The 25,994-nt window shown below is 46.0% G+C and overlaps 1 protein-coding gene across 1 annotated transcript; it reads right to left on the minus strand.

Annotated features, from left to right (window-relative positions):
* Positions 1–1,791: 1,791 nt before the first annotated feature.
* Positions 1,792–25,994, minus strand: LOC118785036. The gene is made up of 15 exons (XM_036539561.1): positions 25,917–25,994; positions 23,641–24,435; positions 23,140–23,364; positions 21,967–22,125; positions 19,478–19,549; positions 17,750–18,925; positions 16,021–16,127; positions 12,649–12,716; positions 12,161–12,543; positions 11,834–12,001; positions 8,230–8,484; positions 5,497–5,979; positions 5,261–5,340; positions 3,580–5,062; positions 1,792–2,437 (listed from the first exon to the last, which is right to left on the minus strand). Exons 2-15 carry the CDS (start codon positions 24,382–24,384, stop codon positions 2,243–2,245), a joined length of 5,598 nt encoding a protein of 1,865 aa, XP_036395454.1. The 5' UTR covers positions 24,385–24,435; positions 25,917–25,994; the 3' UTR covers positions 1,792–2,242.

Consider the following 25,994-nt stretch of genomic DNA (forward strand, 5'->3'; position numbering starts at 1 on the left):
AAAGGGAACACAGTGCATACTGTCCTTGGTCAGTATTTCTCCTGTATGAGGTCACAAGCTGGTGCAGCCAGGGAGTCTTCTGTACAGCAGAGTGCACATTCTGGAATGCAACAAGTGGAAAGGAGCCCAAATCCATCAATCTTCAGTTTTTATTAAAGGATGACTATAGGGAGCTATTGTCCACCTGTATAATAAACCCAGGCATCCAGCTTGGGCCTGGCTCTCCCTTGACTGTTTCTGCATTTGTGTGAGGTTAAGCCTCTGTGTAGAGGACCTTGTTGGGCCACAATTGATGGCCAGCCTTTTAAAATACTGGAGCCCTGGAGAGGTGCCAGCAGGCCAGCTTCGTGCTCAATGCGGGCACACAAACAGGAAAAGAGGGGACGCAGCCCATGCCCCAGGGATCAGGAAAGGACCCCTTTATTTATATCGTCACCCGGTATAAGATTTCTGGCACCAAAACAATGTGTCGCCTCACTATTTCAGTCTGCGGTGCAAGATTTCACCCGGGGCAGAATGTCTTTGCGTGAATGGAGGGCCGATAAGTGATTCTCCTTCAGATATTTCACAGATGGGTTTTTTTTCTTTTTTTGCACTGACTGACAGTTGAGGTGGCAGACAGTGGCGGGGTCACTGCCGCTGGGTTTGGAGAGCGGCAGGAGAGATGACAGAGCCGTCTATGTATACATCATCGAGGGACGCTGCCACGTCCCGCCAAGAGACGGAACACTGAAATCAGAACACCCGCCAAGCTGACGGACTGGGCCCGGGCCTGTCAGAGGTATCATCGCCTCAGAGGTGGCTCACAGGATTGAGGTCACTTGAGGGACAGTCACTGCTGACGTCTGAGAGCGCTCCCACTGTGAGAGAGGACACGGATGGGAGAGTGGATGACTGTTTGACGTTCTTCACCCGTTTGCGGACATCTTGCAAAGCTTATTCATGTATACTGCATGGAGGTAGACATATTGTAGCATCAGCCACAGAGGGGTGAATGATAAATAGATGGTCCCTCAGTGTTGTGATAGACTTTTCCCCCAGGTCTACCTGAGCCATTCTCTTCCTGATTACCTTTTGGATTCTGGATGGACTTCCTAAAGGCAATGCTCTTCACACTATGTCATAACTGAGGTTGCTGTAATGACGGTCAATCAACTACAAATTTGGATTTTTTACAGTAACACCCAAGGGTTAAAAATTCAAAACTATTTGGGAATATATGCATAGGGCTTTGGCAGTGCTTGTGTAATGATTTCCCAACTTCACTGACTTGAGTATCTTGGTGCTGTGGAATCTCTGCTTCACTCCTTCTAATTCCAGAGTTCCCCTGGCATTCTACATTTGGAATGAGACCACATGATCAAATGAGCCAATCGCACTGTAAGAGGTGGACATTCAAGCAGCCCCTGGCAGAGTAGCAAGTTGCCATGGAAACTGATTCTCTGGAAACCTCAAAATGGCCTAATACTTTACTACTATTTTATGTGTGTATGTGAATGTTAATGGTTGCATTCAAATATATTTATAGATTTATAATTAGGCTACTTCATAAAAATACTACATAATACTGGACTGTGTCTGCACATATATATCTCCATACTGCACATATATAACTCCACAAACATAATCCATACCATGCACTACTGACAGCACATAGACATAAATCTGGTAAATGCACTGTAATATTTATTATCATAAAAGGACAGTAAAGCCATCACTTTCAGAACATTTCACTACATTACTGTAACATTTAAAAGATTTAATTCAATATAATGAAGTTTAAGGACACCAGATATTTACCATGTTGAATAAAGTTGAACTACTGTTTGTCAGTAACAGTGACCTACATAATGCCGGATACATTCAAACACAGACACATGCACCCACAAACAGGGAGCCATGCACAGAATGATGGACGGGCGCAAAATTACACAGCGATCACTCATAAAGGGGAAGAAAAAGGCGGACATGTTGAACACAATGACTGAGTATGGTGAGGAATAACAGTAGGCCAAGGAAACACTGGAGACTCCATGCCAGCGTGTACAGTTTCTTTTGCGTAATGCATCACCTTCTAAAAATATGTTGCTGTGCAGAGACCACACAGCTAAAGCACTTTGTAGCTGGGTAGAAATAACAGTCTCAGGTTGGTATTTACAGAGAGGGGAAGCAGGGCTAATAGTCTGCAGAGACGTGTCCTCCCGTCAGCTTGAGCGGACCGTCACTGCTCACGTCTCAGGGCTCATAAGATCACGGTCTCCGTGTGGTAGGAGTAGGAAAAGGTCTGTGCCTGGGCAGTGACCGAGGGGCGTGGGGCGGGGTCAGAGGGTGTGCTGGGCGAGCGGCTGGCCCATCGGGATGGGAGGCGGCGGTTGGCGGGGCAGGCGGGGCGAGAGAAGCTCTTCTTCGTGGATACGGACGACGACGCTCTGCTCTCCTTTCAAGAAAAAAAAGCAAGCTTTATTTAGCATTCTCCGTCTCCAGCTACCTAATAATATGCACAAAGATGAGTTTCTACCAATGGCTACACAGAAAGTCAGCTGAACTGACATCTGCACATTAATTAAATGAATTACGCACTCCACTAAACAGGCCAACATTAATGTACCTGCAGAAACCAAAGTCCTTCCTTGAGGGTCACTATTCCTACTGGGGTTTTATAAAAGAACAAAATGGAGCAGAAGCAGCGTGTAAAGACCATGTGACCAAGCCAAGGTCCCCTTTTTTCCAGTAAGACCAGTCTCTGGCTGATACTGGTTCCGAACATTCTGAAATACTGCTTTAATTACAGCAGGAATGCTGGGCTCTGCCCTGCACGCCAGCACGCATACTCCAGTGATTCCATGCGGGATTCAGATGAAAGACTTGGATTTGAGACCTGTAGGAGCTGCCAATTAAACTTTGCCACAAGTCATTCTGCTTAAAGGTTTCGGAGAAAAAAAAAAATGGCGCGTACTACGGTGTAAGGACTGTGACCTCGCTTTGCGTGCCAAAATTAAACGCGTTGTGTCCAGCAGCCTGTCATATATCAAATGTATCATCTGTGAAAAACAGGAAATGTTTTTTTTAATGCGACGTGTAAATGGTTTTGTCAGCATTTTAGTCTACATGACCTCCTCTGGAATGTCTCTTGGACTCTTTTCTTGCTTTTGTAGGAGGAAAAATACCTCTCATGATAAACTGAGTAAAATGGCTTCCACATTTCGACAGGTTTAGTTTCCAGTAATTCAGGCACTTTAACCGCGGAATGTAGGTACAAAGAGATTATGTGATAAAGCACAAAGAGGACATTTGTGATCCCCACACAGCTGCTGCAGAAGCAAGGGCAGCAGCACTTGTTTTATCACTTGGCATTTATCGCTTATTCAGAACATCTGAATAATCTGTATCTATTCCAACACTCAGTTCTCAGGCTTATAAAGACTCCAGTAAAAGGCAAACATAAGCACCGATCTTCATCACTTTCAGTCAGTCAGGGTGAAGAATGGCTTACCAGCTGTGCGTGTGTGTGTGTGTGTGTGTGTGTGTGTGTGTGTGTTCGTGTGTGTGTGTGTGTGTGTTCGTGTGTGTTGTACTGACCTGCAGTGTGCTAGGCATGTCTCTGTGCATGCCACTGTGTTGGACGGACGTGTCTCTGTGTGCGAGTCTTTGTCCAGGCCCAGAGGTGGACTGCTGCTTAACTTCCAGCATGTCCAGCAAGTCAATGAGGTCATCCTCCTGGGCCAGACTAGAACGGCCCTGCTGACACTGCTGGGACCCACCAAAACTCTCAAAGCTCTTCAGTATCTTCTCCACCGCTCCATAGTTGGACCTGGAGTCTGCGGGTCGTGGGTAGGCAGCCAGAGTGGTGGGCTTCCAGGGCTGGTCCTTCAGGACCCGTAAGACGGTGTCGCCAGTGCCACTGGCCTTCCCTGACCTCACCTCGCTGGCCTGCCGCGCACCCACAGGCTTCACCCCCAGGGCCTTGGCCCGCACTGCGCTGGCGCTCACACTAGGAACATACCGCCAAAATGCAGAGAGGTTACTCTCCACAGAGGGGCTGTCCAACTCCTTCTCCTGTAGGAACTGAGGCGGGAGGTCAGAGGTCATGGCCCTGGATTTCATCTCAGGGTGCTGGGGTTGAACTTCAGAGGTCACGGCCCGAAGTTTGATCTCAGGATACTGAGGTGGAAGATCAGGGGACACGGCCCTGGGTTTGATTTCAAGGGGCTGAGGTGAGCAGCTAGTAATGCCACTCACAGAGATCTCAGGGGAAGCAGTGTTGTCCTCATCAATCCAACGACCCATCTCCACCTGGAACAGAGTACGGTTAAACTCTGCAGTCTTCAGTTCCAGAGTCTCATTCCTTCGTGAGCCATTGGTGTTGGGGTAAGGAGGGGGGACGCCTGAGGGAGGGGGCCTTAAATCCAATGAGAAAAAGTCTCTGTCCACAGACTGGAACTGCCCCCCAGGGCACTTTGGGTTGTCAGCTGGTCTGCAGTCTGGGCCACAGTCCATCTCTGCTGCCAATATATTGGCATCTGGTGGATGTTTCTGGACAGGCACATATGTGGACGACTTGCTGCTGCCAAACTTGCTGCCGTCACAGGCCCACCTGCTGTGGCAGCAGCCGATGTTGCACTTGGAGTCCGCAGTTGCGGTGCTGACAATAACACCAGAGTCTGTCAGAGTGCTCCCTTCATTCTCCTGCAGCATGGCCCCAAACTTCCTCAGCACAGAGGGACACTTCCTGTCTGCAAGGACACATGGGCTATGGCACTTCAGGTCTGCAGATTCTGGAACAGGGAGTTCTAGCTCTGGTGCTGTGGGGCTGTTTAGGTACCAGGACGTTGTTCGAGGGGGAATTGGCGGGGCCTCACTCTTCCTCTGAGGGGCCTTGGCCCCCTCATCTGCCTTCCTGGGGTCCATGTGGACCCCCTCCCAACTGATCCAGTTCTGTTCCTCCGGGACCTGAAACTGGTCACACCACTGTGTTGGGCTGAAAAGTGTATCTCCATTCCCTGCTTTGTTCTTCAGGTTCTCCAGCTCCTCAAGATCTTCGAGAAAAGAGTCCGTTCTGCTCCTGATGCAACCCAACACATGACAAAATGATTTCCCAGCACAGTAATTCCACTAGCAAAAAGACATTCAACTGAATTGGCAGCAGCTTCAGCGCTAAGCACCACATTTATGTGCAGTGTTTTCTACACAAGTGTGACCTGAGCAGGCTGGCTGAGCTGGTGTTGACTCTGAGCTGAGATGACATCGCTGCAGGATTTACCGTTTGTCCTCAGACTTCTTTCTGATCTCATCCTGGTAGCTGCACAGCTCCTGACTCACTCTGGCGATCTCTCTCAGGGCCTAATGCAGGGAGAGACAGAGTCACTGATGAGGAACGAGGAAGAGAGAAGGGAGAGGCACTCAGCTACAGTGGAGGAATGACAGAAACAGAGAGGGGGAGAGAGAGAGATACAGGGCCAGAGACTAAGGGTCCCCCAGTACTTATTGGTGACTTACAGCATTGAGCGCCATAGTGTTCCTCTTCTTGTCACTGCCGCAGGTTAAGGTGCTGAAGGGGCTGACGTAGGCTTGCTGCCTGGTGGAGGGAGGGCCGCTCTCGAACCCCTGCTCCAGGCAGCTCTGCAGGATGAGCTCCAGCTCCGCTGTGCCTGAGTCCCTCCCGCTGTCGTCGTGGTGATCCCCGGGGTCGCGGCTTTGGTGTTTGCGATCGAGGGGGTGACTGTAGCAGCTGTTTGGACGGTCGGTGGGCTCGCCGCGGCCTTTGCTGTGGTGATCCGGTTGGTCGGAAGGGTCGCTGTAGCCGCTGCTATGCTGGTCGGGGGGGCTGCTGTCAGTGTTGCTGTGAGAATCGGGAGGGTCAGTCAGAACACTGGAGCCGGTGCTGGTGGACTGCAAGCTGAGCCTTAGAACACCACTTTGGGTCCCTCTGTCCGGTTCATTATCATCCCCCTCTCTCCGGGCCTTTACCTCGTTATACAGCTGTAATGACACAGGATACAACACACATTATGACACCACTATGCTCAAACACACTATTGTTACACACAGCAGAGACCCACTGCAAGCACATGAACACACGCACCCATTCTCAGACACACAGCCTTTGTTTTTGAGCATACATTCCTTCAGTTCTTTATTCACAAATACAGTCACACATATAAATTACAGTCACACATATGGATAATTATCCTCACAGCACACATAACCACACTTCCTCATCCTCCTCATAATTATCCTCACAACACACATAAACCTACGCACATTGTTTTCAGCTAGGCTACATACAAGAAAACACATTCCCCTGATATGCAAACACCCACACACGTTAATCTCACAGACATTAATCTGTTATTAGTAACCATGAACAGCAACATGGCCTCACACAAGCACACAGAAATGTACAACCCACACATACACACATACACTCACTCACTCTCATTACTCAAATGCATGTGTGGCACAAAATGGTTGTACACAGGCACGCATTCTCATTTTACACACATAAATACAAAAACCCACACTTCCCCTCCATCTGAACCTTTGCTCCGCATCTCACCACTGTTTTTCATTTGTTTCGTTTCTCCCATTTTGCTCTTATGAGGCTGGTAAAAATGCACATGTAACTTCAAAGCCAATTGTTCTGTTAATTTAACAGGTCATCCAGTTCTTCTGCCTTCCTGCCTTCATTAGCAGACATTTACTCTCCAGAAAGACTTAAATTCTTTCTGCCAATTATCCCACAGAGATCAAGAGAGCCCCAACCCCCACCCACCCACGCACACATAGTCTGACTCACCACCCTTTTGTTTCCCCCATACTACTCTTGTACAGGTCTGGGATCAGTACAAAATGTTAAGCAATATTTTCCTGGAGCTCCCAGAAATCCTCAGCCAGTGTAAACACACTCCAAAAGCTCCAGCACTGCACTCATCTCCAGCACCGTGCACAGATTTCCAAACCAAATGCAGCATGTTACTCCGTCTCAGCCTGTCCCCGCACAGCATGAGACACCAAAGGGACACCGGAGAGCACGTCACGTATCCAGCAAAGATACCGTGGTCAAGGATACGTATGAGGTAACACACAAATATAATCCAGGAGCACATTTAGACTGGCTCGGGTTTTAGTGGTTACAAATCGTTTCCAGTGACAAACTACATCCAGCTAAAGTATAAAAAAGGCATGAAGTGAATGGTGGAAAGATGAATTTCAGAGAATAGACGACACATAATCTAGAATCAGACCCGAGATGTTTTTACATATCCTGCGCTAATCTGAGCTACCAGAGCAATTAATGCATTGAAATTGTACATAAATATCATTGATAATCTATGGAGATCTTTTGATGGATATATTACTTTGCATGTATGTGGAATGAAAACTGCAGACATACCTTGGCTGGACAGGACCTTGCCATAAACCTATGACAGTGACTGCATTGGCAAAATGCATTTTATTTTATAGTGTAAAAAATTACCACTGAGCTATACAAGTCGTAATTGAAAACCAACAGATGTGTAGGTATAATGTTGACAATATATCATGTACTGTTCAGAATTCATAGTTCCTAAAGCATTTCCATTTTAGGAAATGGGCCCCTAGACACGGCCATGCCATCCCCACCAACTTCCACATTGTTCCTCACACACACCTGCACCCCATCCTCACACGCCCCCCCCAGCACTCTGTAGCAAATTCACACACTGCGAATTCCTGTTTGCGTGTCCAGCACGGTCGCGTTTGAGGGAAATGTGAGCGCTGTACTAGCACACTGAGAGCACATCTGCCCATGACTGCCAGCTGACCTTGTGTTGGGTAAAGTTTAATGAGGCCATCAGTGGCCGTGTCGTTAATCAGTGAAACAGGCCAGAGGGAGGGGTTGGGAATGGCAGGGAGGGGCATGGAGGAATGGGAGAACTTACTTCTGGGCACACCAGATAGAGCCATTAAAAAGCAAAAAAGTCTCATGACCAATCCAAGCCTACAGTATCCACTACTCCTACATGTTGTTGTTGTGACCCCCCATTATTGTTGCTTTTTACTGTCATCTTTAGTTTTATAAATTATGTAGCCTGTGCATTCTGACAGCTGGACTGTTTCAGAAACTGTTCTAGAATCCCATGTGATTGGTTGCATTTGAGTTTGAGTTGGGAGCAGAGAGGTCAGGACTTAGTTCAGGGGCGGAACAGATCGGCATTTGGGTCGAGACAGAAAGCATCTGCGTCTCACCTCCTCGATCTTCCTCTGCATGTCCCTGAGCTGGCTCTCCCACTCCTTCCTCTCGGCGTCGAATCTCTCCAGCAGCTCGGTCTTCTCCCGCGCCCACCCCCGCTCGCTGTGCTCCAGCCGGCAGCGGAGGTCCATGGCGGCTGTGTGTGTGTCCGCCAGCAACCTCTTCTGCTCCTCCCGCTCCCTCCGCAGCGACTCCCGGGGATCAGGGGTCACCGGGACCTCCACGCCGGCCTTACTTCCCCTCACCTCCAGCTGCAGGGGAGGAGAGAGAGAGAGAGAAAGAGAGAGAGATGGGCGTGCGTGTGAGAAATGCAGCCGAACCCTCCCCTTCGCACGCTCACAGGAAGCGTGGTGCTGACAGCGGTCGTCTCCTGTGGGTGTCGAACCCGTGCTCATCCATCCACAAGCCTGGAGCTGCTTTCATGAAAGCTTTGGCCTGGACCACAAGTTATTCCCAAAATAAATTCACAACCACTAAAGAGTTTGGCATTTGTGTTGCCTGTACAGAGGGATGGGAAAACAGCTAATCACAAAATGTATATGCAAAATATATTACATATACAAAATGTACATGTAAATTAAGCTGACACATCCATCACTCATATGTATGTCACTTTCATAATTTGTCATCTCCTGCAGATTCAAACAATTACAGCAAGAATTTTCAACTTCTAATCACATACATGTATTTTTGAGAAGTGAGGGTGGAAGAACTTACAGTACTTCTTTGTGAAATGTGAGAATGTAAAAAAACTGCATGTTGCAGATAATCATCTCTATATAGGAACTTTTGTGGAATGACCTCTTTGTCAAAATAGTACAGAAAACCTCACATTGTTCATAAGAATCATTCTAAGAACACTGGGATATGTTATCTCCTGAAAAACCAACATGTCTCTAAATTATACAGGCATTGGACAAACAACAATTTGTCGTCCTTAATTCCAATATGTATTTATACATTTGGATATGAATGCCTTTGTGCCAAGGGTATTTTCATTTGTGCTGTAAACCCTGAGTTCCAAAGATTGTTGTTGTGTCAGTCACTGTATTTGGTCTGCCTGTGGTCACTGTGCCATTCCAAGTTGCTGCTAGAGAGCAAACCACACAGACTTGGAACGCATGCTGACCACAGGGCCTTCCAGAGACATTCTGTCCTCTTCTGTGACAGACAGGGAGACATTCAAATTACAGCTCAATACCAAGGCCATAATATGGCATCGCCCAAAACCTGACCAAACATGACCAAATGAACCCAGATGTTCCAAAATTATACCGCTATTTAAACTGGTGTGTCAAAGAGGAACCACGTCTTCAACCTCAACACAACCACAAGAGCATTCCGACAGTCCTATTTTACCAGAGGACACAACCACATTAGTGCTGTGATAATCACAGAATGAGCACCACTGATTCCCACAGGTGCAGAGTGTTACTGAAGGTTAAGGGAATAAGAGTTTGCTGTGTTGTGTACTAAGCATGAACAGAAAAATAGACTCCTGCATGATCATAAAGCTCTGAGATTTTAGAGTTTTTAGATAGAGTTTTTTGGATTTAGGTGCTCCCTCATCAGCTGAAATTACAGCTGAAATGTGACCACAGTGTCTCGGTGACATGGTCACCCTCAAACAGACACTTCGCTGAGGCCTTCCCTATTAATAGATGTCACCACCAGTCTTTACCATGTGAAATTCCTGGAGGGCGGAGCAAAGAAGATTTCTGCAGGAAGTCTGAACAAACCCTTTTTTGTTTTAAAACATAAGATATGTGAATGAACATGTCTTCAAATATCTGGCCTGGAATTCTTGGTGGTAACCCTCGCGGTTGGGAGGGACAGCAGAATGAACTGTGAGCAGGATGTGGAGCAGGAATCCAGAGGCAAAAAAAAACATGTTTTTACGATGCCAGTCGCTCCTTCCCATAATTCCTCTGTCTACATGCCAAGCCAAAGAAAAACATATAAACATCACCAACCTCGATATAACTCTCCTGCACCATTTAGAAAAACAAGCCCTCTGTGCTTATGGAGTGGTAGTTAGTGCACTAGATGCTAAACCAGCAGTTCATGTGTTCAAGTCGTGGATGAGCACGGCTGTTGTGCCCTTGATGTATTCTACCTCAATTACTCAAGGAAAAGAACATTGCAGATGAGTTACAGAAGGAGAGCTTTTATGATCTCTAGCACATCTAATATAATGTCATGCATTTTCAGCATGGAACTGTACATTTCCTGTCCTTTAGTCCTTAGGTTTCCTATTTAGTAATGCCCTCTATTAATTCAAGAAGAGGTGTCCTTGTGTGTTTGTGAGCAAAACTACCCTGACAAGTGGTAATGCATTCATAAGAAGAGAACTGAAGAGTGAAAATCTGACCCTGGCACTATGCTAGGAGACATCCAGACTGGCTCTTTTAAAGATCTGTTGTTTTAGAAATGTTTGGCATTCAGCAGTTTCTCTCATGTTACAAGTCATCACCTGTTCCTATCACACTGAAATTCTTTTTCCTACACAAAATGTAAATCATTACACAAAATAAGGGCACTATTTATGGTGCAATCAGACAGCGAGAGAGCTTAAAGCATCTCCTGCTCCATTTTCTTCCAGAAGCACTTTTGAAGCAAGTTCTGCTTTCTGAGGTTTAGGGGAACAAACTGCAGTCTACCCAGGGACACTGAAAGCTGCACACAAACTCCCTCACATGCTGTGAGCTTCACCTGCAGGAAGATCCAACAATTCTGCACGCTGGAACGAAGCCGTTAGCTGTATTAGGAGAGACAGTCGGGTAATGACGTGTGAATCCTGTGAATCACAAGGATGCTTTGGCACCAGCCCCTGGCTGGTTGGATTAAAGTGTTTCCACTCGAATAATAAACATTCTAAACGTCTGGATCACATCTTTATAAGGGACTAATTTGGTGTCCGTGGGCAAAACAAAATGGGACTAGAGAATGTGTGACCAATCAATTGGATTTAAGTTTGATGCGGAGGGTTAAACAGAGTGCTGCTGGCATAGAAACTGCTGGCAGATGGAGAGAACACACAGAAGAACCTCTGACTGGATCTTAAAAGAGCAACAGCATGAAAACAAGATCACTCAGAATTCCTTTAACACAGAGACAAACTGTTTCTCCATGAATGCTCTACACAAATGGATAACCAAAGTATGCAGCATGAAACTTTCATACCCCCCCCCCCCCCCCCCCCCTTGGCTATATTAAAACACATCTGAATGTGTCTTTCTGCGCAGTGTGAGCCCTGACAACTGCTCTTAAGCTCTCCTGGAGTGTATCCTTTGGAAAGACAGAAGGTGAACATAACCGCACTACAGTATTCGCTTCTCTTGCTAACTGTGTGATGCTGTAATCTTTTCAGGCTATAGGGCTGGATGTATACTTTGCCCTCCCATCACACACTGAGACAGTGACAGGTGTGATACCTCCCTATTTATAAATCTAAAGCTCAGACAAGCTGTCTGGGACCTTGGGTCTCATCGTGATTGGTTGACGGAATTGGTTTACTCCACTATGAACAAAATATCACTCAAAAACTGATGACACGGAACACCACATTGCACGCAGCTGAGAGGGAGTAATTAAGCTTACCTGCGCGATACGGCATTTTAATTCCGCTCGCTCCAGTTCCCACGCGCACCGGTCCTTCGTGTACAGCAGCTGCAGTTCGTTTCTCTTCGTCTCCTCTTTCTTTACCTCAAGCTGAACGTCCTCCAAAACCGATTTCAGATCCAACAAAATCCTTCTGTTTTCCCCTCCCTGAAAATTCAACCAAAAATACTTTTTAGAAACGACATCACAACACAGGCCCAATTTTTAACGAAGTGCTGTCCCTGCTTGTTTGGCTCGGATATTTATATTTTGTGATGTGCATGTATCACTTGCATATCTGCAATTGTTTTCATCGGTTAGAATTACTTGTATTTCAGCAACTTGTCTCAAAAGCATCTCCTTTTCCCTCATCCATTCCTCCTTATCTTGTCCGTGGCGTTTCTTTAAGTCTTCGAATTTCTTTTTCAGCCGAGCGTGCTGCAGGTCCTGCCGCGCGGACTGCGCCTGAGCCCCGGTGCCCCCGGTCTCCGGTGTCACTCCCAGTCCAGGTAACAGCTGTTCGTAAAACGGACCGACCGACGCGGGGGACGAGAGAGTCCTAAGCGGACTGCGGCTCGTCCTCCTGCCCCTTTCTTTTTGTAACCTGGACGAACACGGGACAAATTCCCAACCCTGAGCTTTGCTCACATACCCGCCGCCACCGCCGCCCCCATGCAACCCTGACCCATTTCCAAATGCATTCCACATTTCTTAACTGGACGCAAGCACACAGCCAAATAACAGCCTTCTATTGATCGGTATGTCATTTGACACATTCTAATTACCCCAGACCGGCCGTTTCCCCTGCTTCTGACCCTCTCGCGGCAGCCGCCGCTGCGCCTTTCGCACCAGACGCATTTGTCTCCCCCATATCACCGCAACACTACAAGGTCAGCTGTCATGTTGGTACAAAACATCTTAGGTTTTATAATCCCGCGCCCATATTTTACGCCGCAATGTACTCCGGTTGAAATCCACGGAGTACAACAGGTAATTTTAAACGAAAGTTAGCATTTTCGGCATGCGGCACCCTCCGTTGAATTCGGAGGGGCTATTATTCTGCCCCAAACCGAAGATGACACCCGGTGAGTACCCCCCTTCGAATGTACAAGTATCCAAAAATACTTTTAGTGATGTAAGAGCCGGGGAGTATTTTTACTCTCTGTAACTATGCATCATATCTCCTCCGCCACAACCTCTCACCCCAACACCAGAGTAAAAGTAAATCCATGGGAAATTATTTAAATTATTAATGCCATACAGCTGTACTCAATGCCAACCACAGGTAGGCTACAGTACGTTCCTGAAATGAAGTTGCAGGCTTCAAGCCTCCACCACGTAAGCGTCGCACTATGCACAAGTATATTCGTTGTGCCGTCACTTCGTTAGTTACGTTCACGTGTTAATTTGCACAACAGCTGTGATGATAACAGGCTGCTACTGTACGCATGTGATAATCCTTACTTTGAATTTTAAAATTTGTTTACGCAATTCGTTCAGAATACTGTTGCGTATGAAGAAAATATTACATATCATTTGCCTGAAAAAAACAAAATAACTTTTAATACAATCATAAGCTCTTACCTGTTGTCCGTTATTTCGATCGTCTGTATAGCTAGGCTAAATGCCCACGGTCGGAAAAGCTAATCCGTACCATAACCGCGTCCTAAAATGACTAATTAGACCCTGTGATAGGGCTCCTGAAGCGCCTCTTCGAATAAACGGAGGCGAAACACAGAACAATGGTTTGAGTCTTGTTTCCATGAAAATTGTTTCCGCGCACTCAAGTTGTGAAAGCAACGCGTTTCCATCCCATCTGCAACTGGTTTTAATGTGACGTGAACACTCCAGAGCTTGGATAGCAAAATGCCCCGTCCCGCCCCTACTTTGGGAGTAATTCATATTTTCGGGTAAACAACTCAAGGTCCAGGACATTTTTAAACTTTACTGTGAGACAGGGTATTAAAGCAGTTGTCACAGAAGCTGGGATCAAGTGTCATAATGTGAAATACATTCCGATGTATTTCAAGTCGATGCTGTGGGACCTGCCGTCATTTAGTGGCTGATGTAGCGAGAGAGAAAGTGGTTTGTGCGTGTTTGTCTCGCTATATTTACAACGAAAGAAGCTCCCCTTGGGACCACGGGTTTTGCAGTAGCTATACCATAAGTGACTCTCATAATGGCAATACGTCTGTACATGGTGGTACTTGGTATGATATAACACCATTTGTCTTAACATAATTGCAACACTGCCATCTTGTATTGCGGTGGTCTAGCTGTTCATACTGGTCTGGTAAAAAAAAAAAAAAAAAACTGCGGCTTTCTCCAGTAAATGACAGCAGAATGTCCGAGGAAGATTATAGTTTACACTCAGGACCCTTCCGAGTAAGCGTTTAAATAATGTATGTTGTCGTTGTCATAACTATGTCGATTTTCACTTCAGCGTGGCACAAACTATTACACTCCAGACGCTCCAAATCAAGACATACTTAAACAACAGCTTGAAAGTGAAAGAGCCTGTGCTTGATCAGTGTAACTGCATTCGAAGAAGAATTAAGAACAATTATACTTACCTCGTTGTATACAGCCTCTAAGTTGTAGCATAAAAGCAAGCCTCTTTAAGCTATTCACATGAAGAAACAAAGAGAAGAAGTTAGTTAATTGCTTCAAATTTAAATTAAACAAACAACTTAAATGAATCGTCATTACTGTTCATACAGCCTGCCGCTGCTATTGTATATACATAGTAACGGCTTTGAAAGCTGAGGAAGAGTTCATAACTTCAATAGTGTGTGTTTTATATGTGGATCTTTCCTTTGATGAACTTGAGAAATAATGATGCCAAGAGTCCATCTGTCATTACAAGCTGGGAAGTTTCAGTTTTCAAAGATGACAAAGTGATGGTTTGTCTGCGCTCTGAACCTGGTATCTACAGCGTGAAAAGCAAAGATAGACCATGAAGGTAACTGATCCCTCTCCTTACCAAGAGATCAGACAAGGGCTGGCACATCCTTTTTCTGTTCTCCCTCATCACTAGCATGAGGACCCTCCAACACCATTCTACAAATAAACCTTGATCCACAGATTAACTGCCAGAGTTCACTGGATCACACTGCTCATAAACCTTGACATGGCAGACTTAAGACATGTTTCTCAGACCTGCTCTGCAGTTACTCAGCAGGATGGATTAGACAGTTTTCCCCCTGTTCCCCTATCCATTAGCAGCTTGTCTGAGGTTTTTCATCACTTGGATTTCCCTTGACAAGGATATTAAATGAGTCCTTACGTACTGTAGGCCTATTCTGCGAGTGAAAAGAGAATAATACGCAGCCCATCTTTAATACAACTGTAATTGCAGCGGCAGAGAAATTGAGAAATCCAAGCTGCAACTCGGTTTGGCATCAGATTTCTGAGGTTAGTTATGGTACATCACTGGCCTGTCTCCAGTATCAAGTTATCATTCAGGAATGAAAGCTCCTTTTCTGTCTGTACTTTGTTTGTATGTTCCAGTCCTACACAAGAGAATGTTACTTTGTGGGACAGTGGTTAAGGAGCTTCAGCTTTTAACTACGGTGTCCAAAGTTTGCAGCCAAAGTCATTCAGTGCAATGCCTAAGTGCCTTGTGGAGACACTTTTAGGAACAGACCTAAATTTTTTAGTAAATATCCAGCTGTATTAATACAGGTGAGCTGTATCAATCACACTGGATAACAGCACCTACCAAGCAAATGGGTAACAATATTGTATTTACAGATATAAGGTATGCTCAAAACTAGCATGTAGATTATTCACATCAGATGAAATATGTAAATTGTTAAGCTTTGTGTATTCAAAAATCAACAGTACTAAGCACTGGATTCACTGGTTTTTAAATGAACGATCTGATGATACAGACATGGAGATCCATGAGAAATGTTTTAAAATGGATATGGTGTTCAAGCTTTATGCTTTTTTTAATAATGTATCTTTAAGTGTATTCACTTACCTATTGAAGTAGAGTGTAGGAAAGGTATCAAGGTTTGTAGTCTCCAGCGTTTGACGTAAGCGTGTGATTGGTTGTGTAACTGCGATCCATGCACTAAAAGGTGAGTTTCCTGTACTTCCTGTGACCTTGGTGACATGTTCAAAAATCAACAAAAAACAAGGAAACAAAAGACAGGACTATGCTAAAGGAAACAGAAGTTTACAGGACAAAGAAGAGGGTGAAAAGAAAGACTAGTTTAAAGATGGTGGCGTATGACAGTGAGGAGAACAACACAAGAATGAGGATAAGTAAAATAATAGGTTGAAACATCTGGGTGGATAAATACAAAAAAGGTAAAAACAGGCGTTAAAAGATGGGGCATAGAGGGGGAAACAGAAGTAAAGACGGAGTAAGTGTAAAACAGAACACACTTATCACTCTCACACTGTGACCTAATTCATACTGAAGCCCCAACCAGCTCTGCAGTAGCAAAATGTAATGAGCATGTGGGAGATCACATGTCTCATTACCATCTTTAGTGTTCACATAACATGGTGTTATTTACAGTGGAATAGTCATGTCTGTCTACAGGTAGTATTCATATACCATTCTGTTGCCTATAGTGGAAAAGCCTTACAGTATAACTAGTATTTATAAGACGTTGCATTGCCTATAGGGGTATAGTCATGTTTTTTTTTTTTTCTAAGTGGTATTCACAAACCAGTATTTACCACCTAAAGTGGTATCATCATGCCTTTATTATAAGCAATATTCATAAACCATTCTGCTCACCCAAAAGTCAGAGCAGTGATTATTTGTCATTACTTCTCTACATAAAACCCCCTTACCACACATACACACAAACTATATGACAAGAGCTAGTTGGTGACCTCAAAAAAATTACAATGTAATGACATGGGATTGTTCCCAAGTGATTCTTTTTACAAAATTATGGCAGAAATTATGATTCTTTATGAATTTCACTAGCCCACTTTCCTCTCATTCCCTAGAGGCAATAATAGTCCCACATCTCATCTCTCAGATCACATGTATGCCTAGCCCCTGGCGGTGTAATGACAGGAGGAGAAACATCTACCATAACGTCATTTTGAAAAGTGTCCCAAAGAGCCCCTTTCTGCTGCTAAACCTGATGGTGGTCTGGATAACAAAATTAAAAATTTCATCTAGTTTTTTCATATTTCTAATTGCTCTGCATCAGACCATGGTTAAACATTAAATACGGATTGATTGCAATGTCATGTCCTCTTCGCAATGTAAGACAATTCCAGACTGCTTGTAGAGCACTGGATCAGCTGGTCTTTGGTGAGACTTGCTTAGGTACAGATGTGTGATGGATGCTGTAACAGACTAAGGTGCAACTTAACTTGTCAGAGCACCATTCTTCACCTCTGCAAGCATATTATAAACTCACAGACAGGCAGTCTGCGCCTGCAGACATATTATAAACTCACAGGCACAGTCGAGTCTGCACTGTAGTGTTACAGAGACTGAAACCACACTTCAGCATTCCCTTAAACCTCGGTTCTGATTCAAAGTTTACTTTAGAACACACCTTTTTTGCAGAATTTGGCAGAGGGAATACATTTGAAAGAAACAGGGAATTTTCCATAGGAAATGTCGAGCTTGCTCAGCAAACCAAGCTTGTAGGGACACAAGGCCAATCTGCAGTAGTTCTGGTTCCACAGATTTCCATCTATCACCATCTCTCAGTGTCTTTGAAGTACACTGAAGAAATAAAATGTTTGCCCTTGTGTAGCCACAAGGCCGGCCTGTCCATGATCCCACTGTAATCGCAAAACGTGGTGCAGACATCCCCACACTCGCATGCACTTGCACACATATGCGATTGAACGTGTGCATGCACTGATGCACTCACACACACATCCATACACACACACACACACACACAGACACACACACACCTGACTTACAGACAGAGGTTCCTCTTTGTCCCTGTCCTCAGACTTGGGGACCTCCAGGCGGTCGATGAAGTTCTGCAGGTCCTTCCGGAAGGCCTTCATCTGAGCGTTGATGCGGTACAGCAGCTCGTGTTCCCTGATCCGGCTGCCATCGTCATCCTCGTCCATCCGGCCGAAGAGGTCGCCGTTGGCAACATAAACGCGCGCCTCGGCGATGATGGTGCTGGTGTCGGCGATGAGCCGGTCAATGGTCCTGCTCAGCCGCTCCGCCTCCATGCGGATGTCGATCATCTGCTGCCGGTCCCGGAAGCTCCTGGACAGGAAGCGGCCGTCGGGCGAGTAGAGGGAGCGCGTGGGGGTCAGGCAGCGCATGTTGCGCACCTCCTCCGAGTCGCTCTCGCCACCGATGGGGCCCTCGCGCTTGCGGTGGGGAGGGCGGGCGGCGTCGTCGTCGCTCTCGCGCCGGCCACCGTCGCTCTCGGCGTCGCTGTCGCGGGGGCTGGCGCGGATGCCCAGGTGCGAGGCCAGGTCGTAGCGCTGCATGTTGGACATGAGCACGCGGTTCTCGTACTGCAGCTGCATCACCTTGCCGCTCAGCTCGTTGATGTGCAGCCGTGCCGCCTTCAGCTCCTCCTGCAGCGCCTCGGCCTTGCCGCCGTCGGCGCCGTGCCGGCCGCTGCCCTCGTGCGAGCCGGCCTTGTACTTGAGCTTGTTGAGCTCGCCGGTCACCCTCTTGTTCTGCTCCTCCAGGTCGGCGAGGCTCCGGCGCAGCAGCTCCGCCTCGTCCTCCACCAGCTGCAGCTGCTGCCGCAGCTCGGAGATGGACTCGCTCTGCTCGCGGCACGAGGGGCCGGCGGCGCCCGCCAGCTCCTCCCCCCGCAGGTCCTCCAGCTCCGCCTTCAGCCCGCGGTTCTCCACCTCCAGCTCCACGATCTTGCGGCCCAGGATGTTGGCCTCCTCCTCCACCAGACGCAGCCGCAGCTTGAGCTCCGCCTCGCGGGTGGTGGCGGGGCCGCTGGCCTCGCCCTTGGGCAGCGGGCTGTCCAGGTCGCCGTAGAAGGAGCGGTACTTCTGCAGCTCCTGCTCCAGCCGGTCCTTCTCCTTGTCGATCTTCGCCATCTTCTTCCTCATCAGCGTGGCCTCCTCCTTAATGAACGCCAGCTGACACTTCAGGTCCTCGTTCTCCTCCTGCAGAGAGAGCAGTTTGTGCTTTAGAAAAGGAAGCGCTGAAAGTGAAAGACATGGCCGTAGTGTCCTCGAGCCCTTGTCCTTAAACTGGATGTGCATGAATTGGACTGATATATTACAACTTGTCTATCAAAATCCCTACTGATAGAAGAATTCTATTACATTTTATTGTTTTATTACGCTTTTATTAACCCAAGCTATCTGTCGTTGACAATTCATATCTATGCCCTGAAAAATCGGAAAGTAATCTCAGGAGGATCAAGGCAATAACACTGGTTGTCATCCAAATTGCTTACTAGTCCCATTATTTTTTCTTCACCTGGATGAAGAATTGAGGTTATATTGAACAGATGTTTGTGTGTGTCTGCACACTTGTGAATGTGTGTGTGTATGTGTGCGCGCGCACTCGTGAGTGTGTGTGTTTGCATTTGTGAGTGTGTCTGTGTGCTTGTATGTTTGTGTTTGCATTCATGAATGTGGGTGTGTGTGTGTGTGCGTGTGTGCGCATTCGTGAATATGTGTGTGTGTGTTTGTATAAATCTCCCCTCTCACCTCTGTTGGAGTCTGCGGTGTCTTTTTCTCTGACTTCTGTACGTCTTTGCTTCCCCTTCGTTTCAGTGACAGCTGATGGGACCAGGTAACAAAAGAGACACAGTATTTAGTTAGGTCAAGTAAAATGACATAAAGCAAATTTTTCAAAAGTCCTATTTAACGCAGTAATATGGCTTTGGTGCAGTCTGACCTTTGCAGGCATTTGGTTGGGTCTATACTGCATTTGATCCTGACTGTGTATCATCAGTATAAAGACCGACCAGATTATGAACTCTGACCTCAGTGGATTAAAGAACATCACCCCACTATGTGAGTCAAAATGTCTGGTTATTTATGCAGGTTACTGATAGCAAGGTTATGCTTTTATACTCAATATTATGCATAGGTAAAACAGGCAATATGCTATCAATCATGCTATCAGGCATTGATTACATCTGCTGTTCACGTCATCTTTTATATTCCCACCGCCGCCTTCTCACCCAGCTGTAGTAGTTGTCAATTATGTATTTAAGCTCACCACAATGACAAGCACTGAACCCATGTAGGACTGTGGAGGCAAGGCATCGATCCACATGCACGCCTACCATGACTAATTTTCACACTACAATTCCTACAGTGAACCAAGAGAGAACTGCTATCAGAGGATACATGCATTCTCCTGACACTGTCTGAGTAACCCATAGGTCCCCATGCAGGTTCAGGGTGTCAGATGAAGAACAATGAGGGAACCCTGATTGACCCATCTACCACAATCTCCGCCACAGCAAAGTCAATTTGTTCCATCAATGTGAGCTACCAGTGAATGACGGCAAATGACACAGCCACGCTCAGGGCTGAGCCTGCACTTGAAACAAGTACATTTACTGATAGATACTCACGAGCCCATCATATATTCTGTAATCCATGTACTCCGTGTACTCCTTCATCATTGTGTCACCTTGTCATAAACCCCTTTGGTGGAATTCCTTGTTTAAAGGTAAATCAGTGCTTACCCATGTGGGATTTAGACTTCAATGCTTAGTTCTCAATAACCAACTGTCTGAAAACAGACCGCAGAGCAATGGCCCGTTAGGCCTGAAACTGGGCTGTGTTTATCGCACCACTTCACACAAACCCTGCAATCAATGTCGTCTGAGGGCTAAAGTGGTTATTAAACGAAGCCCTCCCTGTTCAGTGAGACGTCATGACACATAACACACCGATGCAGCAGAATGGTCTGACAGTCTTCACTGAAGCAACAGGATTGGCCTGTTCTGAAATGGGACCTGCAGTGAGTGAGAGGTGTTCCAAAAGCCTAGAACACACAGAAGAATTTTTGGAAACCCAGTTTACTACTATGAGTACTTCTTTCACGCTACATGAGCTGGTCACCTCAGAATCACTGGAGTTGTAAATTATGCATCACACAAGTTGTTGCCAGTGTCACTATCTCAGCATTCAGGTACAGTTATTTCTATGAGTATTACCAAGCTTGCTTATTCCTTGCCAGTTCGTTCAGAGGTTTGAAAATGCAGGGCATATAACTCCAGGACATACAAAATCACAGTTTATATCAAGGCATCTGGCTGTTTCTTTTCCTGTATCAATGCTTCCATTGTTTTCCTTCATATGATGACGTGTATAAAGCCTCATGTTCTCCCCAAAGCTCAATAAGCTCTTCATCTTCTGCTTCTCTCCAGCTCGTAATTTTCTCTCAGCGCGTGTGTCTTGTTTCCATTATGTATTTCTATTTCCAGATCTCCCTCACCGCCTCTTGCAGGGAAACAGCTCCAGGCACATTATGTTGTTAAATGGTCATTAGAGTTGGTGGTTTTACCTCTCATCAGCCCCGCTGCTGAAATCTGACTCTGAATACAATTTGGCAATTTGGCAAAAAAGCCCTGACCTGCTAGCAACTGACATGCAAATCATACAGTAGGCGTAGCTCGAATGCACCTGACAATACAGGATGTTATCTGCTAAGCTGATGTATAATCTCAGCAGGTACAGACATTGTACACACACACACACACACACAAACACACACGCACATTGCAGCACTTTGCAGTACAGCCTGTTCTGTCCAGATGTGCTGTCAGTGCAGTAGCGGGGTTGGGGAGGAGGGAACGACACCTCACAGTTTCACTGAATGCCTTGAAGTTGGACACAATTTTTTAAAAAACTTTTCTTTTTCATCACAATGTAGCCCAAATAAAGATAAATAAACAAGGAACTCTTTCTTAAAAGTAAAATTTAAGAGCTGACACTGGGTCAGACTGTTATTATTTTTTACGTAACTGTCTGGGTGAGGTTAAGGGTTGGATAAGCTGATTCCTGGAGAGAGACTAATATTTTATACCAGATGTAGAGCTTTTCAATCTCATAACTCAATCACTGGACTGATTCATGCAGTTGGATGGAAACTCAAATAACCTGCTTCAGTAGCTGCCGATTGAGGGCGTGTGCGTGTGCCTGTGTGTGCAGGGTGTTCTGGGACAGGGCCATCTCACCTCCTTGCTTTTCTCCAGCTCGTTCTGCAGGGCCTGCTTCGTCACCTCCACCTCGATCAGCTGCTGCCTCAGCTTCTCGTTCTCGTCCTCGGTCTTCGTCCGTTTCTCCTCCACGTTCTCCAGCTCATGGTGCAGCCTCACAGACACGTCCTTCGCCACCTGGGGGCGCCACAGAGCAGTCAGAGCTGGTCTGCACTACGGTGCTATATCTAAAAGGCCTGTGTTACAGTATTATTACGAAAAATCCATTATTACAACCAGATTACATACAAAAAGCCTGCACAATAGCTATCAGAAGTGCCTATTCTACAGCATTAAAATGAGAAGAGCCAATACAACACTATTATGCTGAGAAAGGCTATAGTACAGTTTAATAGATAATGAAAAGAGCCTATACTATAGTATTAAAAGACATCACACCTGTAGTATTGTTTAATAAACAATGAGAAGGGTCTCTACAACAGTACTACAGAGCAAGGCTTCTTTATACAATAAAATTAATACGGGCTATTGCTGCAGGATTATAATGAGTTCAGTCAAAACCTTATTTTATACATTATTTTAATGTAGACTGACCTGTACTATTATGAAACAGGCTGATATCACAATATGATAATGAGAAAGGCTTCAGTATTATGATGGCTTTGTTGGCTCTGTGGTTCTGCTACAGAGCCTGTTGCTGCAGCATTGCACCGTTGCTCTGGTAACCTGGTTTTGAATCGTTCCACTTTTGAGGCCCTCTGTCTTTTTCAGACCCGGTTTCTAGGCCCATTCCAAAGGACAAAGTGAACACTGACACAAATCATATTCCAGAGTTCCCCAGGGTTTCCTATGGCATGGTGCCAGATGACTGTTGAAACTGACAGCATTTGTAGCACTGCCATGGACAAGGTGATGACAAAAGAAAAATGGAGGTGTTGGGAATATGATTTTACTCCAGTACAGACTAACTGACATCCTGCCCCCCTGTCTTTTATAGTTGGGGGAGTTATAATAATAGGCCAATTATATTTGTATAATATTTGTTCGCAACAATAATAGAAAGATTCACTTAACAAAAAAAATTACTGTTAGGCCTAAATACATTATTATTATTATTATCATTATTACTATTATTATTATCGACAGCCAGCTGCCCCGCCCCGTCCCGCCCGGCGCAGATGTCCAGGATACCTTCAGGTCTTGCTCCAAGCTCCGGAGCAGCTCCCCGTCTATCTCGCCGGTCTGCGCGTACCGCAGCCGCTTCCTCTCCGCCTTCCGCAAGCGGTACTGCAGGATCCGGCAGTTCTTGTTGGCTCGCTCCAGCTCGCGACGCATATCCTGCAGCTGGCAGGCATCCTCTTCGTAGAAGGTGTCTCGCATTTCATCCATTTCCGTCCGCATCTCCTCAATTTCATTCTGAGGAAAACAGCCAACAGAGATACATCTCGTTTGAAAACTAGCGATAGTGAGGGGGCATCTCGAGGAATCGTAGCCTATTGATTTTTTTTTTTTTTTTTTTCAAATAAATCAGTATAGACTCAAAGCAAAACACAGAAAACAAGAATGATTCTGCATTGTCATTTTTATGAGCATTATGAGCCCTAGCCGCTAAACCCTGTGAAAACGTATTTTGTTAATTCGTGCATGCCTGTTATTATCTGAAATACTTGGTTAGAAAATATAATAAGCTACCTTAAGATCCTCATTTTCCTCCACCAACCTCTCCATTTCGTCCAGTAGGCTCTGGTCTTGCCGTGTCACGGGCTCCGTGGAAATACCCTCAGGAGACATCTCTGGCTCCGGCTCCGGCTCTGGCTCCGGCTCCGTGACCGGGGCGCTGGGTGTCTTGGTGTGCATCTTTCCGCTTTTCTTTAAGCTCTTGTTTATGTGAAACTGTATCAATTCAGACTGCAAACATCCTTCTTTCCAAAAGCCAGGCCCGCAGCCCACGGAAGTCTTGCCGCTCTGCTTGCTACAGCCCGCTGTCGCCTCCCCTCCTTTCTGGTTTTTCGCCTTCCCCTTGGAGGATTTCGATGCGCTGCCGGGCTGATCGGAAACAACCCGATTACTCTCCCCTTTAAAGCAGGACGCGTCCGCGCAGCGGAGGTCGCTCGAAAGACTGTTTCGCTCCTCTGTTTTCTTGCTCGCCTCCGCCCTGCACGTATTGAGAGCACTTGTTTCAGCACCGCCCGGATGGACAGCTGCCGCGCCTTTGGGAGACTGCCTGTCCTTGCTGACGGGTGACGACGCCGGCGAATTACCGCGGCTGTTTCGCCCACCAACTTTGGATGTGATGGGTTTTGACGCTGCGGTGCCTTTCGAGGCCGATTTGGACGCGCTGTCTCTGAATCTAGCCGGGGATGAAGTCCTGTTCTGTTTTCTGCTGCTATTGTCTGCCGGTGGAGGGTCGGCAGCGCCGCTTGCGGCAGGGTTCATGGTGTCATCTGCGAACACTCAACACACCCCCGCCATCCATCCCCTGGAACCCTGGAGCAAAAACAGACCCGGTAATTAAATCAGTACTGACAAGAGAGAGCCAAGGAACGACATGCAAATAGGCTACATAACCCATGCAATAACAGTTCGCATAGCCCTAAAAACGCCAGAATCGGGGTAACGCTTGTACTTACTGGGGTTTTCTGAGGTAGGGTGTTCATTTGATGGGATAACTAACTACCAACGGAGAAGCACACCACAAACTGTCTACAACAAATGTAAAACAAAGGCAACATATGCCACGCCTTCAATTAAGGTATACTGTATGCTGTTACGGATCAAAATGTGGGGATTAACTTGAGCGATGAAGTGGGACCAAACCTCAAATTTCACAAATATGATAGGGTATTTTCCTGCGTCAAAATACGAAATCAAGTTTTCAGTATGTAGCTGCACTCCTCTAAATATAACCCAAAAAGTGTCCTTTATTTATCCCCCAGGCGTGACCCCTTATGGTGCTTTGCACTGAAGCCTCTCATAAAGGATCACTGAACCGTAATATGTCTGTTCATTTATTATATTGGAACTCGTCCGTCCAGAAATTTTTTTTGAAAAATATTGATCCAATTTATTTGATTCTATTTCTGTCTATTAAGACAGAAACAGTTACACAGAACCGCCACCATCTGCAAAGGTCCGTGTTTAACAGTGTGATCCGTTCTTGTTTGTAGCTATACGATGTTATAAACTCCCAGTTTAGCCAGTCTCTTCTTCTCTGAGAGTAATGGGTCTGGGTGGGTGGTGGTTATTACGGAGTTGTATCCCCACAGGGCCGATGGGCTGTAATTGTAAAACAGATCATCCAATTACCGGGGGATGCAGGTGGTCAGCAGCAGTGACAGCCGACATTACCCAAGAACATAGGCTACCTTCTGTGATGAGCAGAAACGGCTTCGAGCGGAAAGTCTCCTGGTGTGCCTAAAACCTTAAGCTCACGGTATCCCTCTATCGAAACCCTCCCACTCTCCCACACGTTTGGTGAGTCATTACTCAAACGGACAGTTAGGAGTCGTAAATAAGCGACGAAGAAACCATTTCCTCCCGATTTGATGCAAGCAGATACAAGAGCATATGCTATACTTTGCTGACGATTTTATTTAATGAGTCAATTTCGAGTCACGTCTCAACCCGTTAAGCGATACAAATAATAGTTATACTTTCTTGATAGCCAATGTGCCTACTGTTCACGTGACAGATGCTGAGCTGCCCTGCTTTTCAGCTCCTGCGGGCTTTCGTCGAGACAGCAAATTCCAGTGAAAGCATTTCATTGCCTATTTTATAATTGAACATAAGTACTTCATGAGTATATTAGAACATTTGAATTTACCGCTCTCAATCGTATGAATCAAAAGTAGCCAAATATATTTATAAACCACTTCATCGATCATATTTGCAAGTTTATTCCTCACAGTTTTGAGAGAATATAGCTCTTGGAAGTGTTCTTGAAATGAACGAATTAAAGTGTTCCTTACCGTGAACGCGAACACAGTTTTATTCCGGTGGAGATGGGGAGGACGAGAGATGCTGACACAAGGTATCAGACGCTGCAA

Source organism: Megalops cyprinoides, chromosome 10 (genome assembly GCF_013368585.1).
Source record: "Megalops cyprinoides isolate fMegCyp1 chromosome 10, fMegCyp1.pri, whole genome shotgun sequence".
Classification (NCBI taxonomy): Eukaryota; Metazoa; Chordata; class Actinopteri; order Elopiformes; family Megalopidae; genus Megalops; species Megalops cyprinoides.